At 45.6% G+C, this 18,749-nt stretch overlaps 1 protein-coding gene across 2 annotated transcripts in view; it reads right to left on the bottom strand.

Annotated features, from left to right (window-relative positions):
• Nucleotides 1-18,749, bottom strand: part of LOC110531229 (plexin-A2-like) — a 435,878-nt gene that overhangs the window by 28,143 nt on the left and 388,986 nt on the right. Inside the window, exon 27 of one of the 2 annotated variants that reach the window (XM_036988562.1) lies at nucleotides 14,398-14,497. In XM_036988562.1, the coding sequence (XP_036844457.1) occupies nucleotides 14,398-14,497 (100 nt within the window). Of the gene's footprint in view, nucleotides 1-14,397; nucleotides 14,498-14,534; nucleotides 15,162-18,749 lie in introns of those variants that run through there. The other variant, XM_036988563.1, reaches the window with a different exon arrangement.

The raw sequence follows: 18,749 nt of genomic DNA, 5'->3' as shown, positions 1-18,749 counted from the left end.
GGTTTACGATCCATGTTTATTAATAATACGAAACACGAATCTACAATACTACAAAACAAAACGTAACGAAACCCTAACAGCCTATATAATGTGAACACAGGGACACATAGGACAGGAACAATCACCCACAAACACACAGTGAAACCCAGGCTACCTAAATATGGTTCCCAATCAGAGACAATGACTAACACCTGCCTCTGAGAACCATATCAGGCCAGACATAGAAATAGACAAACAAGACATCCAACATAGAATGCCCACCCAGTTCACGTCCTGACCAACACTAAAACAAGGAAAACACACACAAACGATGGTCAGAACGTGACAGTACCCCCCCTCCAAGGTGCGGACTCCGGACGCACAACTTAAACCTATGAGGGAGGGTGTGGGTGGGCATCTGTCCGCGGTGGCGGCTCTGGCGCTGGACGTGGACCCCACTCCATGACAGTTTTAATCCCCCTCCTAAACGTCCCTAAATAGGTTACCCACCACAATGATAACATGGGACAGAGGGACAGCTCGGGACAGAGGTAACTCGGGACAGATGGGTAGCTCAGCACTGAGAGGAAGCTCAGCACTGAGAAGAAGCTCAGCACTGAGAGGAAGCCCAGGCAGGTAGTAGAAACTACCAGAACCTGGCTGGCTGGCGGTTTCAGCAGATCCTGGTCGACTAGCAGATCTGGAAGAATCTGGTCGACTGGCGGATCTGGGAGAATCTGGTCGACTGGCGGATCTGGGAGAATCTGGTCGACTGGCGGATCTGGGAGAATCTGGTCGACTGGCGGATCTGGGAGAATCTGGTCGACTGGCGGATCTGGGAGAATCTGGTCGACTGGCGGATCTGGGAGAATCTGGTCGACTGGCGGATCTGGGAGAATCTGGTCGACTGGCAGATCTGGGAGAGTCTGGTCGACTGGCAGATCTGAGAGAGTCTGGTCGACTGGCAGATCTGGAAGAGTCTGGTCGACTGGCAGATCTGGAAGAGTCTGGTCGACTGGCAGATCTGGAAGAGTCTGGTCGACTGGCAGATCTGGAAGAGTCTGGTCGACTGGCAGATCTGGAAGAGTCTGGACGACTGGCAGATCTGGAAGAGTCTGGACGACTGGCAGATCTGGAAGAGTCTGGACGACTGGCAGATCTGGAAGAGTCTGGACGACTGGCAGATCTGGAAGAGTCTGGACGACTGGCAGATCTGGAAGAGTCTGGACGACGGGCAGATCTGGAAGAGTCTGGTCGACTGGCAGATCTGGAAGAATCTGGTCGACTGGCAGATCTGGAAGAGTCTGGACGACTGGCAGATCTGGAAGAGTCTGGACGACTGGCAGATCTGGAAGAGTCTGGACGACTGGCAGATCTGGAAGAGACTGGTCGACACAGACTGGCTGCTCTGGCTGCTCCATGCTGACTGGCTGCTCCATGATGACTGGCAGCTCTGGCTGCTCCATGCTGACTGGCTGCTCCATGCTGACTGGCAGCTCTGGCTGCTCCATGCTGACTGGCTGCTCTGGCTGCTCCATGCTGACTGGCTGCTCCATGCTGACTGGCTGCTCCATGCTGACTGGCGGCCCTGGCTGCTCCATGCTGACTGGCGGCCCTGGCTGCTCCATGCTGACTGGCGGCCCTGGCTGCTCCATGCTAACTGGCAGCTCTGGCGGCTCCTTGCAGACTGGCAGCTCTGGCGGCTCCTTGCAGACTGGCAGCTTTGGCGGCATCCTGCAGACAGGCAGCTCTGGCGGCTCCTTGCAGACTGGCAGCTCCTTACAGACTGGCAGCTCTATGCAGACTGGCAGCTCCTTGCAGACTGGCAGCTCCTTGCAGACTGGCAGCTCTATGCTAACTGGCAGCTCTATGCTAACTGGCAGCTCTATGCTAACTGGCAGCTCTATGCTAACTGGCAGCTCTATGCTAACTGGCAGTTCTGAACAGGCGGGAGACTCCGGCAGCGCTGTAGAGAAGGAAGGCTCTAACAGCGCTAAACAGGCGGGAGACTCCGACAGCGCTGGAGAGGAGGAGGGCTCCGACAGCGCTGGACAGGCGAGGCGCACTGTAGGCCTGATGCGTGGTGCTGGCACTGGTGGTACTGGGCCGAGGACACGCACAGGAAGCCTAGTGCGGGGAGCTGCTACCGGAGGGCTGGGGTGTGGAGGTGGCACAGGATGGGTTAGACCGTGAAGGCGTACTGGAGATCTTGAGAGCGGTGTTGGCACAGGACATGCAAGGCTAGGGAGGTACACAGGAGGCCTGGTGCGTGAGACTGGCACTGTCTTCACCAGCTGACTAGCACGCACCTCAGGACGAGTAGAGAGCACTGACCCAGGTGCCAATAAATCCCCGACACGCTCCTTCGGGCGAATATCATATTTAAAGCACCAACACAGCAACTCCCTCATTTCACTCTCCTCCAATTTCCCCATTAACTCCTTCACAGTCTCTGCTTCGCTTACCTCCAACACCGGTTCTGGTCTCCTCCTTGGCTCCTCACGATAAACAGGGGGAGTTGGCTCAGGTCTGCGACCTGGCGTAGCCATACTCCCTGTTAGCCCCCCCCCCAAGAAATTTTTGAGGCTTACTCTCGGGCTTCCATCCGCTCCGTCGCGCTACTTCCTCATATTTGCGCCTCTCAGCTTTCGCCGCCTCCAGTTCTTCCTTGGGACGGCGATATTCTCCCGGTTGAGCCCATGGTCCACCATTATCTAATTCATACTCCCATGACGCTCTCTCCCACTGCGGCTGCTGCTGCTCCTGCTGCCTCTGTTCCTTCTTCGGCTGCACCTTGGTGCGGCTATACTCCCCTGGTTTAGCCCAGGGTCCTCTCCCGTCGAGGATTTCCTCCCATGTCCAGAAATCCTTACAACGTAACTCCTCTTTTTGCTGCTGCTGCTGCCTGTTGACACGCCGCTTGGTCCGTTGGTGGTGGGTGATTCTGTAACGGTATTCTTCGTGAGAAGGAGAGTCGGACCAAAATGCAGCGTGTGGTTTACGATCCATGTTTATTAATAATACGAAACACGAATCTACAATACTACAAAACAAAACGTAACGAAACCCTAACAGCCTATATAATGTGAACACAGGGACACATAGGACAGGAACAATCACCCACAAACACACAGTGAAACCCAGGCTACCTAAATATGGTTCCCAATCAGAGACAATGACTAACACCTGCCTCTGATTGAGAACCATATCAGGCCAGACATAGAAATAGACAAACAAGACATCCAACATAGAATGCCCACCCAGTTCACGTCCTGACCAACACTAAAACAAGGAAAACACACACAAACGATGGTCAGAACGTGACAACTGTTGATGATGGAATACTGTATAATACTGTTGAGGATGGTATACTGTTGAGGATGGAATACTGTATAATACTGTTGAGGACGGTATACTGTTGAGGATGTAATACTGTTGAGGCCGGTATACTGTTGATGATGGAATACTGTATAATACTGTTGATGATGGAATACTGTATAATACTGTTGATGATGGAATACTGTATAATACTGTTGAGGACGGTATACTGTTGATGATGGAATACTGTATAATACTGTTGAGGATGGAATACTGTTGAGGATGGAATACTGTTGAGGATGAAATATTGTTGAGGACGGAATACAGTTGAGGACGGAATACAGTTGAGAATGGAATACTGTTGAGAATGGAATACTGTTGAGAATGGAATACTGTTGAGAATGGAATACTGTTGAGGATGGAGTACTGTAAAGATTGGAATACTGTTGAGGACGGTATACTGTTGAGGACAGAATACTGTTGAGGATGGAATACTGTTGAGGATGGAATACTGTTGAGAATGGAATACTGTTGAGGATGGTATACTGTTGAGGATGGAATACTGTTGAGAATGGAATACTGTTGAGGATGGAGTACTGTTGAGGACGGTATACTGTTGAGGACAGAATACTGTTGAGGATAGAATACTGTTGAGGATGGAATACTGTTGAGAATGGAATACTGTTGAGAATGGAATACTGTTGAGAATGGAATACTGTTGAGGATGGAGTACTGTTGAGGATGGAATACTGTTGAGGACGGTATACTGTTGAGAACGGAATACTGTTGAGGACAGAATACTGTTGGGGACGGAATACTGTTGAGGACGGAAAACTGTTGAGGACAGAATACTGTTGAGGATGGAATACTGTTGAGGACGGTATACTGTTGAGGATGGAATACTGTTGAGAATGGAGTACTGTTGAGGACAGAATACTGTTGAGGATGGAATACTGTTGAGAATGGAATACTGTTGAGAATGGAATACTGTTGAGGATGGAGTACTGTTGAGGATGGAATACTGTTGAGGATGGAATACTGTTGAGGACGGTATACTGTTGAGAACGGAATACTGTTGAGGACAGAATACTGTTGGGGACGGAATACTGTTGAGGACGGAAAACTGTTCAGGACGGTATACTGTTGAGGATGTAATACTGTTGAGGATGGTATACTGGATGGTATACTGTTGAGGATGGAATACTGTTGAGGATGGTATACTGTTGAGAATGGTATACTGTTGAGGATGGTATACTGTTGAGGATGGAATACTGTTGAGAATGGTATACTGTTCAGGAAAGAATACTGTTGAGGATGGTATACTGTTGAGGATGGAATACTGTTGAGGATGGTATACTGTTGAGGATGGAATACTGTTGAGGACGGTATACTGTTGAGGATGGTATACTGTTGAGGATGGTATACTGTTCAGGAAAGAATACTGTTGAGGATGGTATACTGTTGAGGATGGAATACTGTTGAGGATGGTATACTGTTGAGGATGGTATACTGTTGAGGATGGTATACTGTTGAGGATGGTATACTGTTGAGGATGGTATACTGTTCAGGAAAGAATACTGTTGAGGATGGTATACTGTTGAGGATGGAATACTGTTGAGGATGGTATACTGTTGAGGATGGTATACTGTTGAGGATGGTATACTGTTGAGGATGGTATACTGTTCAGGAAAGAATACTGTTGAGGATGGATTACTGTTGAGGATGGAATACTGTTGAGGATGGAATACTGTTCAGGAAAGAATACTGTTGAGGATGGAATACTGTTCAGGAAAGAATACTGTTGAGGATGGAATACTGTTGAGGATGGAATACTGTTGAGGATGGAATACTGTTCAGGAAAGAATACTGTTGAGGATGGAATACTGTTGAGGATGGAATACTGTTGAGGATGGAATACTGTTGAGGATGGTATACTGTTGAGGATGGAATACTGTTGAGGATGGAATACTGTTGAGGATGGTATACTGTTCAGGAAAGAATACTGTTGAGGATGGAATACTGTTGAGGATGGAATACTGTTGAGGATGGAATACTGTTCAGGAAAGAATACTGTTGAGGATGGAATACTGTTGAGGATGGAATACTGTTGAGGATGGAATACTGTTGAGGATGGAATACTGTTGAGAATGGAATACTGTTCAGGAAAGAATACTGTTGAGGATGGAATACTGTTGAGGATGGAATACTGTTGAGGATGGTATACTGTTGAGGATGGAATACTGTTGAGGATGGAATACTGTTGAGGATGGAATACTGTTGAGGATGGAATACTGTTGAGGATGGTATACTGTTGAGGATGGTATACTGTTGAGGATGGTATACTGTTGAGGATGGTATACTGTTGAGGATGGTATACTGTTGAGGATGGTATACTGTTGAGGATGGAATACTGTTGAGGACGGTATACTGTTAAGGATGGAATACTGTATAATACTGTTGAGGATGGTATACTGTTGAGGATGGAATACTGTTGAGGATGGAATACTGTTCAGGAAAGAATACTGTTGAGGATGGAATACTGTTGAGGACAGAATACTGTTGAGGATGGAATACTGTTGAGGATGGTATACTGTTGAGGACGGAATACTGTTGAGGACAGAATACTGTTGAGGATGGTATACTGTTGAGGATGGAATACTGTTGAGGATGGTATACTGTTGAGGATGGTATACTGTTGAGGATGGTATACTGTTGAGGATGGTATACTGTTGAGGATGGTATACTGTTGAGGATGGTATACTGTTGAGGATGGAATACTGTTGAGGACGGTATACTGTTAAGGATGGAATACTGTATAATACTGTTGAGGACGGTATACTGTTAAGGATGGAATACTGTATAATACTGTTGAGGACGGTATACTGTTGAGGATGGAATACTGTATAATACTGTTGAGGACGGTATACTGTTGAGGATGGTATACTGTATAATACTGTTGAGGACGGTATACTGTTGAGGATGGAATACTGTATAATACTGTTGAGGATGGTATACTGTATAATACTGTTGAGGACGGTATACTGTTGATGATGGAATACTGTATAATACTGTTGAGGACGGTATACTGTTGAGGATGGAATACTGTATAATACTGTTGAGGACGGTATACTGTTGAGGATGGTATACTGTATAATACTGTTGAGGACGGTATACTGTTGAGGATGTAATACTGTATAATACTGTTGAGGACGGTATTCTGTTGAGGATGGTATACCGTTGAGGATGGTATACTGTTTAATACTGTTGAGGACGGTATACTGTTGAGGATGTAATACTGTATAATACTGTTGAGGACGGTATTCTGTTGAGGATGGTATACTGTTGAGGATGGTGTACTGTTGAGGATGGTATACTGTATAATACTGTTGAGGACGGTATACTGTTGAGGATGGAATACTGTATAATACTGTTGAGGACGGTATACTGTATAATACTGTTGAGGACGGTATACTGTTAAGGATGGAATACTGTATAATACTGTTGAGGACGGTATACTGTTGAGGATGGTATACTGTATAATACTGTTGAGGACGGTATACTGTTGAGGATGTAATACTGTATAATACTGTTGAGGACGGTATACTGTTGAGGATGGTATACTGTTGAGGATGGTATACTGTATAATACTGTTGAGGACGGTATACTGTTGAGGATGGAATACTGTATAATACTGTTGAGGACGGTATACTGTTGAGGATGGTATACTGTTGAGGATGGTATACTGTATAATACTGTTGAGGACGGTATACTGTTGATGATGGAATACTGTATAATACTGTTGAGGATGGTATACTGTTGAGGATGGAATACTGTATAATACTGTTGAGGACGGTATACTGTTGAGGATGTAATACTGTTGAGGCCGGTATACTGTTGATGATGGAATACTGTATAATACTGTTGATGATGGAATACTGTATAATACTGTTGATGATGGAATACTGTATAATACTGTTGAGGACGGTATACTGTTGATGATGGAATACTGTATAATACTGTTGAGGACGGTATACTGTTGATGATGGAATACTGTATAATACTGTTGAGGACGGTATTCTGTTGAGGATGGAATACTGTATATTACTGTTGATGATGGAATACTGTATAATACTGTTGATGATGGAATACTGTATAATACTGTTGAGGACGGTATTCTGTTGAGGATGGAATACTGTATAATACTGTTGAGGATGGAATACTGTATAATACTGTTGATGATGGAATACTGTATAATACTGTTGAGGACGGTATACTGTTGAGGATGGAATACTGTATAATACTGTTGATGATGGAATACTGTATAATACTGTTGAGGACGGTATACTGTTGAGGATGGAATACTGTATAATACTGTTGAGGACGGTATACTGTTGAGGATGGAATACTGTATAATACTGTTGAGGACGGTATTCTGTTGAGGATGGAATACTGTGTAATACTGTTGAGGACGGTATACTGTTGAGGATGGAATACTGTATAATACTGTTGAGGATGGAATACTGTATAATACTGTTGAGGACGGTATACTGTTGAGGATGGAATACTGTATAATACTGTTGAGGATGGAATACTGTATAATACTGTTGAGGACGGTATTCTGTTGAGGATGGAATACTGTATAATACTGTTGAGGATGGTATACTGTATAATACTGTTGAGGACGGTATACTGTTGAGGATGTAATACTGTATAATACTGTTGAGGACGGTATACTGTTGAGGATGGTATACTGTTGAGGATGGTATACTGTATAATACTGTTGAGGACGGTATACTGTTGAGGATGGAATACTGTATAATACTGTTGAGGACGGTATACTGTTGAGGATGGTATACTGTTGAGGATGGTATACTGTATAATACTGTTGAGGACGGTATACTGTTGATGATGGAATACTGTATAATACTGTTGAGGATGGTATACTGTTGAGGATGGAATACTGTATAATACTGTTGAGGACGGTATACTGTTGAGGATGTAATACTGTTGAGGCCGGTATACTGTTGATGATGGAATACTGTATAATACTGTTGATGATGGAATACTGTATAATACTGTTGATGATGGAATACTGTATAATACTGTTGAGGACGGTATACTGTTGATGATGGAATACTGTATAATACTGTTGAGGACGGTATACTGTTGATGATGGAATACTGTATAATACTGTTGAGGACGGTATTCTGTTGAGGATGGAATACTGTATATTACTGTTGATGATGGAATACTGTATAATACTGTTGATGATGGAATACTGTATAATACTGTTGAGGACGGTATTCTGTTGAGGATGGAATACTGTATAATACTGTTGAGGATGGAATACTGTATAATACTGTTGATGATGGAATACTGTATAATACTGTTGAGGACGGTATACTGTTGAGGATGGAATACTGTATAATACTGTTGATGATGGAATACTGTATAATACTGTTGAGGACGGTATACTGTTGAGGATGGAATACTGTATAATACTGTTGAGGACGGTATACTGTTGAGGATGGAATACTGTATAATACTGTTGAGGACGGTATTCTGTTGAGGATGGAATACTGTGTAATACTGTTGAGGACGGTATACTGTTGAGGATGGAATACTGTATAATACTGTTGAGGATGGAATACTGTATAATACTGTTGAGGACGGTATACTGTTGAGGATGGAATACTGTATAATACTGTTGAGGATGGAATACTGTATAATACTGTTGAGGACGGTATTCTGTTGAGGATGGAATACTGTATAATACTGTTGAGGATGGTATACTGTATAATACTGTTGAGGACGGTATACTGTTGAGGATGTAATACTGTATAATACTGTTGAGGACGGTATACTGTTGAGGATGGTATACTGTTGAGGATGGTATACTGTATAATACTGTTGAGGACGGTATACTGTTGAGGATGGAATACTGTATAATACTGTTGAGGACGGTATACTGTTGAGGATGGTATACTGTTGAGGATGGTATACTGTATAATACTGTTGAGGACGGTATACTGTTGATGATGGAATACTGTATAATACTGTTGAGGATGGTATACTGTTGAGGATGGAATACTGTATAATACTGTTGAGGACGGTATACTGTTGAGGATGTAATACTGTTGAGGCCGGTATACTGTTGATGATGGAATACTGTATAATACTGTTGATGATGGAATACTGTATAATACTGTTGATGATGGAATACTGTATAATACTGTTGAGGACGGTATACTGTTGATGATGGAATACTGTATAATACTGTTGAGGACGGTATACTGTTGATGATGGAATACTGTATAATACTGTTGAGGACGGTATTCTGTTGAGGATGGAATACTGTATAATACTGTTGATGATGGAATACTGTATAATACTGTTGATGATGGAATACTGTATAATACTGTTGAGGACGGTATTCTGTTGAGGATGGAATACTGTATAATACTGTTGAGGATGGAATACTGTATAATACTGTTGATGATGGAATACTGTATAATACTGTTGAGGACGGTATACTGTTGAGGATGGAATACTGTATAATACTGTTGATGATGGAATACTGTATAATACTGTTGAGGACGGTATACTGTTGAGGATGGAATACTGTATAATACTGTTGAGGACGGTATACTGTTGAGGATGGAATACTGTATAATACTGTTGAGGACGGTATTCTGTTGAGGATGGATTACTGTGTAATACTGTTGAGGACGGTATACTGTTGAGGATGGAATACTGTATAATACTGTTGAGGATGGAATACTGTATAATACTGTTGAGGACGGTATACTGTTGAGGATGGAATACTGTATAATACTGTTGAGGACGGTATTCTGTTGAGGATGTAATACTGTATAATACTGTTGAGGACGGTATACTGTTGAGGATGGAATACTGTATAATAGTGTATTTCTCACTGGCCACTGAACCAAACTTAGTTTAGATATTTTAAGTTGGTAATTTGATATACACTGTTGGTTTTGTTATTGATAAATTAGTTGAGAGAAGTGTGTGTACATATGTGACTCTGTGTGTGTGTGTGTGAGTTTGTGTGTGTGTGTGTGTGTGTGTGTGTGTGTGTGTGTGTGTGTGTGTGTGTGTGGAAGAGAGGGAGGTAGGAGGGATGATGTTTCTGTTTTGGCCCAGTTGGTCATGTCTCCAAGCGACTGACAACAACCTATGGGGGTTCTCATTCAATCCCAGCCCTGATAATTGTCCAACCACGCTCCGTTCTCACTTCCCATTGGTGTAAAGTATCATTCACAGTGAATAATTGGCTGTGGTTCTCTAGGTCTGGGGTTGGGCATGGGACCAGACGGGGCACCCTGTGGCTCACCGCTGTGACTGCCACCAGTGTGTGTGTGTGTGTGTGTGGGGGGGGGGGGGGGGGGGGGGGGGGGGGGGGGGGACTATTATACCCTGGCTCCAAGCTCAGTCTGGCATCCTCATTATTATACTTGATGGTTAAAACAAACAGCTCTCTCCATGTCTCCCATCGGCCTTCTCTACTCTCCCCCTCACCCTTCATCCCTCAATCCCCTTCTGTTTCTGTTTCTCTCCATCCCTCTGCCACCCCTTCTGTTCCTGTTTCTCTCCATCCCTCTATCCCCTTCAGTTCCTGTTTCTCTCCATCCCTCTATCCCCTTCTGTTCCTGTTTCTCTCCATCCCTCTATCCCCTTCTGTTCCTGTTTCTCTCCATCCCTCTATCCCCTTCTGTTCCTGTTTCTCTCCATCCCTCTGCCACCCCTTCTGTTCCTGTTTCTCTCCATCCCTCTGCCACCCCTTCTGTTCCTATTTCTCTCCATCGCTCTATCCCCTTCTGTTCCTGTTTCTCTCCATCCCTCCATCCCCTTTTGTTCCTGTTTCTCTCCATCCCTCTGCCACCCCTTCTGTTCCTGTTTCTCTCCATCCCTCTGCCACCCCTTCTGTTCCTGTTTCTCTCCATCCCACTATCCCCTTCTGTTCCTGTTTCTCTCCATCCCTCTATCCCCTTCTGTTCCTGTTTCTCTCCATCCCTCTATCCCCTTCTGTTCCTGTTTCTCTCCATCCCTCTGCCACCCCTTCTGTTCCTGTTTCTCTCCATCCCTCTGCCACCCCTTCTGTTCCTGTTTCTCTCCATCCCTCTATCCCCTTCTGTTCCTGTTTCTCTCCATCCTTCTATCCCCTTCTGTTCCTGTTTCTCTCCATCCCTCTATCCCCTTCTGTTCCTGTTTCTCTCCATCCCTCTATCCCTTCTGTTCCCGTTTCTCTCCATCCCATAATCCCCTTCTGTTCCTGTTTCTCTCCATCCCTCTGCCACCCCTTCTGTTCCTGTTTCTCTCCATCCCTCTATCCCCTTCTGTTCCTGTTTCTCTCCATCCCTCTATCCCCTTCTGTTCCTGTTTCTCTCCATCCCTCTATCCCCCTCTGTTCCTGTTTCTCTCCATCCCTCTGCCACCCCTTCTGTTCCTGTTTCTCTTCATCCCTCTATCCCCTTCTGTTCCTGTTTCTCTCCATCCCTCTGCCACCCCTTCTGTTCCTGTTTCTCTTCATCCCACTATCCCCTTCTGTTCCTATTTCTCTCCATCCCTCTGCCACCCCTTCTGTTCCTGTTTCTCTTCATCCCTCTATCCCCTTCTGCTCCTATTTCTCTCCATCCCTCTGTCACCCCTTCTGTTCCTGTTTCTCTTCATCCCTCTATCCCCTTCTGTTCCTGTTTCTCTCCATCCCTCTATCCCCTTCTGTTCCTGTTTCTCTCCATCCCTCTATCCCCTTCTGTTCCTGTTTCTCTACATCCCTCTATCCCCTTCTGTTCCTGTTTCTCTCCATCCCTCTGCCACCCCTTCTGTTCCTGTTTCTCTCCATCCCTCTATCCCCTTCTGTTCCTGTTTCTCTCCATCCCTCTATCCCCTTCTGTTCCTGTTTCTCTCCATCCCTCTGCCACCCCTTCTGTTCCTGTTTCTCTCCATCCCTCTATCCCCTTCTGTTCCTGTTTCTCTCCATCCCCTTCTGTTCCTGTTTCTCTCCATCCCTCCATCCCCTTTTGTTCCTGTTTCTCTCCATCCCTCTATCCCCTTCTGTTCCTGTTTCTCTCCATCCCTCTATCCCCTTCTGTTCCTGTTTCTCTCCATCCCTCTGCCACCCCTTCTGTTCCTGTTTCTCTCCATCCCTCTGCCACCCCTTCTGTTCCTGTTTCTCTCCATCCCACTATCCCCTTCTGTTCCTGTTTCTCTCCATCCCTCTATCCCATTCTGTTCCTGTTTCTCTCCATCCCTCTATCCCCTTCTGTTCCTGTTTCTCTCCATCCCTCTGCCACCCCTTCTGTTCCTGTTTCTCTCCATCCCTCTGCCACCCCTTCTGTTCCTGTTTCTCTCCATCCCTCTATCCCCTTCTGTTCCTGTTTCTCTCCATCCCTCTATCCCCTTCTGTTCCCGTTTCTCTCCATCCCATAATCCCCTTCTGTTCCTGTTTCTCTCCATCCCTCTGCCACCCCTTCTGTTCCTGTTTCTCTCCATCCCTCTTTCCCCTTCTGTTCCTGTTTCTCTCCATCCCTCTATCCCCTTCTGTTCCTGTTTCTCTCCATCCCTCTATCCCCCTCTGTTCCTGTTTCTCTCCATCCCTCTGCCACCCCTTCTGTTCCTGTTTCTCTTCATCCCTCTATCCCCTTCTGTTCCTGTTTCTCTCCATCCCTCTGCCACCCCTTCTGTTCCTGTTTCTCTTCATCCCACTATCCCCTTCTGTTCCTATTTCTCTCCATCCCTCTGCCACCCCTTCTGTTCCTGTTTCTCTTCATCCCTCTATCCCCTTCTGCTCCTATTTCTCTCCATCCCTCTGTCACCCCTTCTGTTCCTGTTTCTCTCCATCCCTCTGCCACCCCTTCTGTTCCTGTTTCTCTCCATCCCTCTGCCACCCCTTCTGTTCCTGTTTCTCTCCATCCCTCTATCCCCTTCTGTTCCTGTTTCTCTCCATCCCTCTATCCCCTTCTGTTCCTGTTTCTCTCCATCCCTCTATCCCCTTCTGTTCCCGTTTCTCTCCATCCCATAATCCCCTTCTGTTCCTGTTTCTCTCCATCCCTCTGCCACCCCTTCTGTTCCTGTTTCTCTCCATCCCTCTTTCCCCTTCTGTTCCTGTTTCTCTCCATCCCTCTATCCCCTTCTGTTCCTGTTTCTCTCCATCCCTCTATCCCCCTCTGTTCCTGTTTCTCTCCATCCCTCTGCCACCCCTTCTGTTCCTGTTTCTCTTCATCCCTCTATCCCCTTCTGTTCCTGTTTCTCTCCATCCCTCTGCCACCCCTTCTGTTCCTGTTTCTCTTCATCCCACTATCCCCTTCTGTTCCTATTTCTCTCCATCCCTCTGCCACCCCTTCTGTTCCTGTTTCTCTTCATCCCTCTATCCCCTTCTGCTCCTATTTCTCTCCATCCCTCTGTCACCCCTTCTGTTCCTGTTTCTCTCCATCCCTCTATCCCCTTCTGTTCCTGTTTCTCTCCATCCCTCTATCCCCTTCTGTTCCTGTTTCTCTCCATCCCTCTATCCCCTTCTGTTCCTGTTTCTCTCCATCCCTCTATCCCCTTCTGTTCCTGTTTCTCTCCATCCCTCTATCCCCTTCTGTTCCTGTTTCTCTCCATCCCCTTCTGTTCCTGTTTCTCTCCATCCCTCTATCCCCTTCTGTTCCTGTTTCTCTCCATCCCTCTATCCCCTTCTGTTCCTGTTTCTCTCCATCCCTCTGCCACCCCTGCAGTTTCTGGCAAACTGCAGCAAACACGGTCGAGAGGAGAGAGTAAGGTAAACTATGCCTCCGCAGCAAAGCATAGACGATCCAAACAGAGCTGGTCTTAGCTAGGATGATTTTAGTTGTGGCTCTGGACAAAAGAGTCTGCTAAAATGTCTACAAGCTAATCCAAAAGTCTAATGTTTATATCAGGTCTGCTCCCATAGGCTTACACAGTGAACACTTTAATCTCAAACCCCTCCCTTCCTCTTCCCATGTTAATCTATTATGTAACCGGTGTTTGTTTGAAATGGTCCAATAGAGGGAGGAGCTAAGGCGGTACAGTACTTATCATAGAGATGTATAATGCTCAATGTCATTCAATGGTACTCACCATATCTGCTGATGGAGGTTCTGGAGATGCTGGCTGACGGCGGGATGTTGTAGGAAGAGGTCTGTTTGGGCACCAGAGCCACCACACAGCGGTCAGACACCTGCAACAACACAACAGAGAACATTTTGATAAGATAACATGTTGAATCACCAATCTACAGGTGTACTGCTCACAGATAACATGTTGAATCACCAATCTACAGGTGTACTGCTCACAGATAACATGTTGAATCACCAATCTACAGGTGTACTGCTCACAGATAACATGTTGAATCACCAATCTACAGGTGTACTGCTCACAGATAACATGTTGAATCACCAATCTACAGGTGTACTGCTCACAGATAACATGTTGAATCGTATGCAGTACACACTGATCTGCAATCCTGATTTGTCAAAGATATACAAATACATCCTCACATGACACATCATTTCCTCCCTCACTACCTCTATCCCTCCGTCCCTGTACTCTGTCACGTTCTCTCCATTCAGCTTCTTTCTCTACTCTCTCTAAAGCCCTGTGGGATTTCTCTGAAGACCATCTCTGTAAGAAATGACTCAAACGCCGCCGTGATGACTGTGCTTGAGATCATCCTCATTGTTATTCCCATCACTCCCCAGCCATTAGGGAAATAAGGAACGGAGGGATGGAAGGGGTGAGCGGGTAGAAAGACGGAGTGAGGGCTTCCCACTGGCACGTCTAGCGAACAACCGCCTCCGCCTCATTGTCCTCACAGCAGTGGTGGCGGCGCTCCCTCCATGCAGCTCAGAGAGAAAGAGAAAGACAGAGAGAAATAAAGCCATAATAGTGACAGGGAAAGAGAGAGACTAAAAGTGGGGGATTGTAAAAAAAAGACAGAGAGAGTGAGACAAACGTGAGGTATGAGAGGATGATGAGAGGTATGGGAGGATGATGAGAGGTATGGGAGGATGATGATAGGTATGGGAGGATGATGATAGGTATGGGAGGATGATGAGAGGTATGGGAGGATGATGAGAGGTATGGGAGGATGATGAGAGGTATGGGAGGATTATGAGAGGTATGGGAGGACAATGTAAGGTATGGGAGATTCATGTAAGGTATGAGAGGAGGATTTGAGATATGGGAGGATAATGTGAGGTATGGGAGGATAATGTGAGGTATGCGAGTAGAATTTGAGGTATGGGAGGATGATGTGAGATATGGGAGGATAATGTGAGGTATGGGAGGATAATGTGAGGTATGGGAGTAGAATTTGAGGTATGGGAGGATGATGTGAGGCATGGGATGATGATGTGAGGTATGGGAGGACAACGTGAGGTATGGGAGAAGAATGTAAGGCATGGGAGGATGATGTGAGTTATGGGAGGATAACGTGAGATATGGGAGAAGAATGTAAGGCATGGGAGGATGATGTGAGGTATGGGTAGATAACGTGAGTTATGGGAGAAGAATGTAAGGCAAGGTAGGATAATGTGAGATATGGTAGGATGATGTAAGATATGGTAGGATAATGTGAGATATGGTAGGATAATGTGAGGTATGGTAGGATAATGTGAGGTATGGTAGGGTGATATAGGAGGATGATGGGTCTGCTCTACTCCAGAAGATGCATGGGTCTGCTCTACTCCAGAAGAGAATCATTTCAACCTGGGCTCTCTTACTACCTCTGTCTTTTGTCTTGGAAGAGGCACCACTGTCTCTGTGTTCAGTCTCACCAAGTAACAGCCATAAAAGTTAGTGTTCTAAACAAAGCCACTTTCATTAGCTGTACATTTCCTCTACAGTGCACTGCTAATCATAGTTGTGAAGGTGTGTTTGTGTGCACTCTGTCAAACTGAATGGACCAAGAATGTCACATAAATACACCATTGTTCCTATCTGAAGCCTTCTCTGGCATTTGTAGCCAGCCCAGTGGATGGATTTGAGTTTGAGAGAAGTGAGAGAACAAGAAGGACAAACATCCAATGGTGTGAAAGCACCAAGCAGCCACAGGCTCAAAGAAAACATCAGATTCTATTTGAAGAAAGAAAAATATTTATTTTCATGTCATATAGGAGGAGAGAAATAAGCTCCTTTCCCTGACCCCTCCTGACTTTTAGCCTCTACAATTCTTTGGCTGGGTCGCCTCTACTCTCTCCTCCTCTCTCCTCTCTCCTCTTCTCTCTCCTCCCCTTCTCCTCTTCTCCCATTACTCAACTGCTAATAAAGTGGCCCCACGATGCACCTATAGGGTGTCTCTCCCCTCATCTCTTTTCCCCCTCTCTCTATTCATCTCTCTTCTCCACCCCCCTCCCTGACTAATCTCTACCAGGCCATTAGTTGGGGTCACAGCCAGGGTTGGGGTAGAGGCCACAGCTGGCTACAGCTCCAGCAGACAGGGTCCACTCTAATAGCCACACTTGAGAGACACTTGAAAGGACAGAGGCTTAAGGATGATTCTTCTCAGAAATTGATGCCACACCGTCTGCCCTCTTAGAGGGAAATTAAAAATGCTCTTTGGAAACCTCTTTCCGTCAGCTCTGGATTGTGAAGACCTCACTCTTCTTCCTCTCAACCCTAATCTATCCTATCCCCCTCTCCATCCTAACCTTCTCCATTTCGTCTAAAGCCTCTGCTCTCTCTCACTCCTACAAGCTCTGACAGTAGTGACACCTTGGAAGGCCCCATTACCGTTTCTTCCCACACTCTCTCTTTCTGGCAGGGATTGGACATTGACTCTACCTCCCTCTCTCCGCCCTCCATCCTTCAGGGCTAATCCACAGTGTGAGGCAGGGAGGGAGGTGAGGTGAGCATGATAGTGACCTGCAGGTGTGATAAGGGGCCAGTACTACACAGTGATAAGACCTCCATCAAACAGCCCCCCCCCCCCCCCCCCCCCCCACCTCTATCTCTCATCTCCTGATCCCCAGGCCACCTGATCCCCTGGAAGCCCAGTTCAGGATGACTATCTATCACAGATTGTACTGGGCTGTAGCTTAGTCACACAAAACTACCTAACTGACTGGTCTTTAATATAGACGTAAAATGATTAAGATTAAATGGTTATTAGTATATTACGTGAAACTCAAATGATCTAAACTGTGTTTTTATCAAACAAAAGAGTGTCTCAGAACATACTACGAAAGAGACACATTGTGTGTTGAGGGTCCAGTCCCACTGTGTTAATTTCTACTGAAAACTTCACTCAACCTGCTGCAATACCAGACGCCAGTCATTAGACCCAATACCAACTGTCTTGGCTCAATGTAATCTGTGGAAAGGAGAGGAACACTCTCTTCACTATGCCTGCCAAAATGTCGATCTAGATTTCCTTTTCTGTTGGAACATATTTTAAAACTCAAAGTCTGCCTGTGGGGCATTGTTTGTTCAGATGATAACAAGGGATGAGCCGCCACAGAGAATCAGATTGACGGAAAGATACATAAAAAGTGTAGGAAATCATCATACATCCAACTATCTGTTGTGTCTGTCTGGGTTTGTCTAAAATATCCCCAAACGTCCCAGTGCAGGTTCTCTGTCAGGGAAGTGTGAAACTGGAGCTCCTGGTGAAGTCATTTCAGTTCCGCCACAACACAACATCAGTAGGACAACACAAGGTCAGAACGGAGGCACAGTGACAGGGCTCCAATAATGTCTTGGCCTAGTTCAGCCAACTACACTACAGGAGGATAGGGACAAGGCCTTTCATGGAGCCATTTCTAGCTGTACCCCTGGCCAAAGCCACCCATTTAGGCACAGCAGGCGAGAGATACAACCAAGGTAAGTAGGCTGATGAAAAGAGAGAAGAAGAGGGGGATACAAAGGGAGAGAGAGGAAGAGCTGGGCTGATGAAAAGAGAGAAGGAGAGGGAGGAAGAGGTTCAAGGTTAGGAGATAGTGAGAGTAAGAGCTAGGCTTTGACAAGGAGGAAGACCAATCAACGGAGAGATTAAAATCACCAATCAGCCAGGCTCCTATCTCATCAACCTATTATCTCCTCTCCTCTGCTCTGGCCGACAATATATATGTGTGTGTGTTTGTGTGTGTGTGTGTGTGTGTGTGTGTGTGTGTGTGTGTGTGAGCAAAGGTAGCTACTGATTAAAGATGCTACTGTACAGTCTCATTTTAAATGTATTTTCTGTTGTTCATTTTAGTTGAGGGAGCTGAGGGCGAGAAGGTTGTGTGAATTTCCATAACCAGGGTATGTACACGATCATCTCCCATGTGATAGGGCAAATAAATAGCAGAGCATCCCTGGTTTATAGGAGTTCCATGAATTCTAATGCATCTCAGTCTGGGGTCACAGGGGTGCAGTGTAAATCTGAATTTCAAATATTTCACACGCGCAGACACACTTCTCCATCTCTCTCTATTCTCTCACTCTGGGGATTC

The sequence above is a fragment of the Oncorhynchus mykiss genome, chromosome 9 (assembly GCF_013265735.2).
Source record: "Oncorhynchus mykiss isolate Arlee chromosome 9, USDA_OmykA_1.1, whole genome shotgun sequence".
Classification (NCBI taxonomy): Eukaryota; Metazoa; Chordata; class Actinopteri; order Salmoniformes; family Salmonidae; genus Oncorhynchus; species Oncorhynchus mykiss.
Note: the sequence above shows the minus strand (reverse complement) of the source record. Positions and strands in the feature narration are given on the sequence as shown.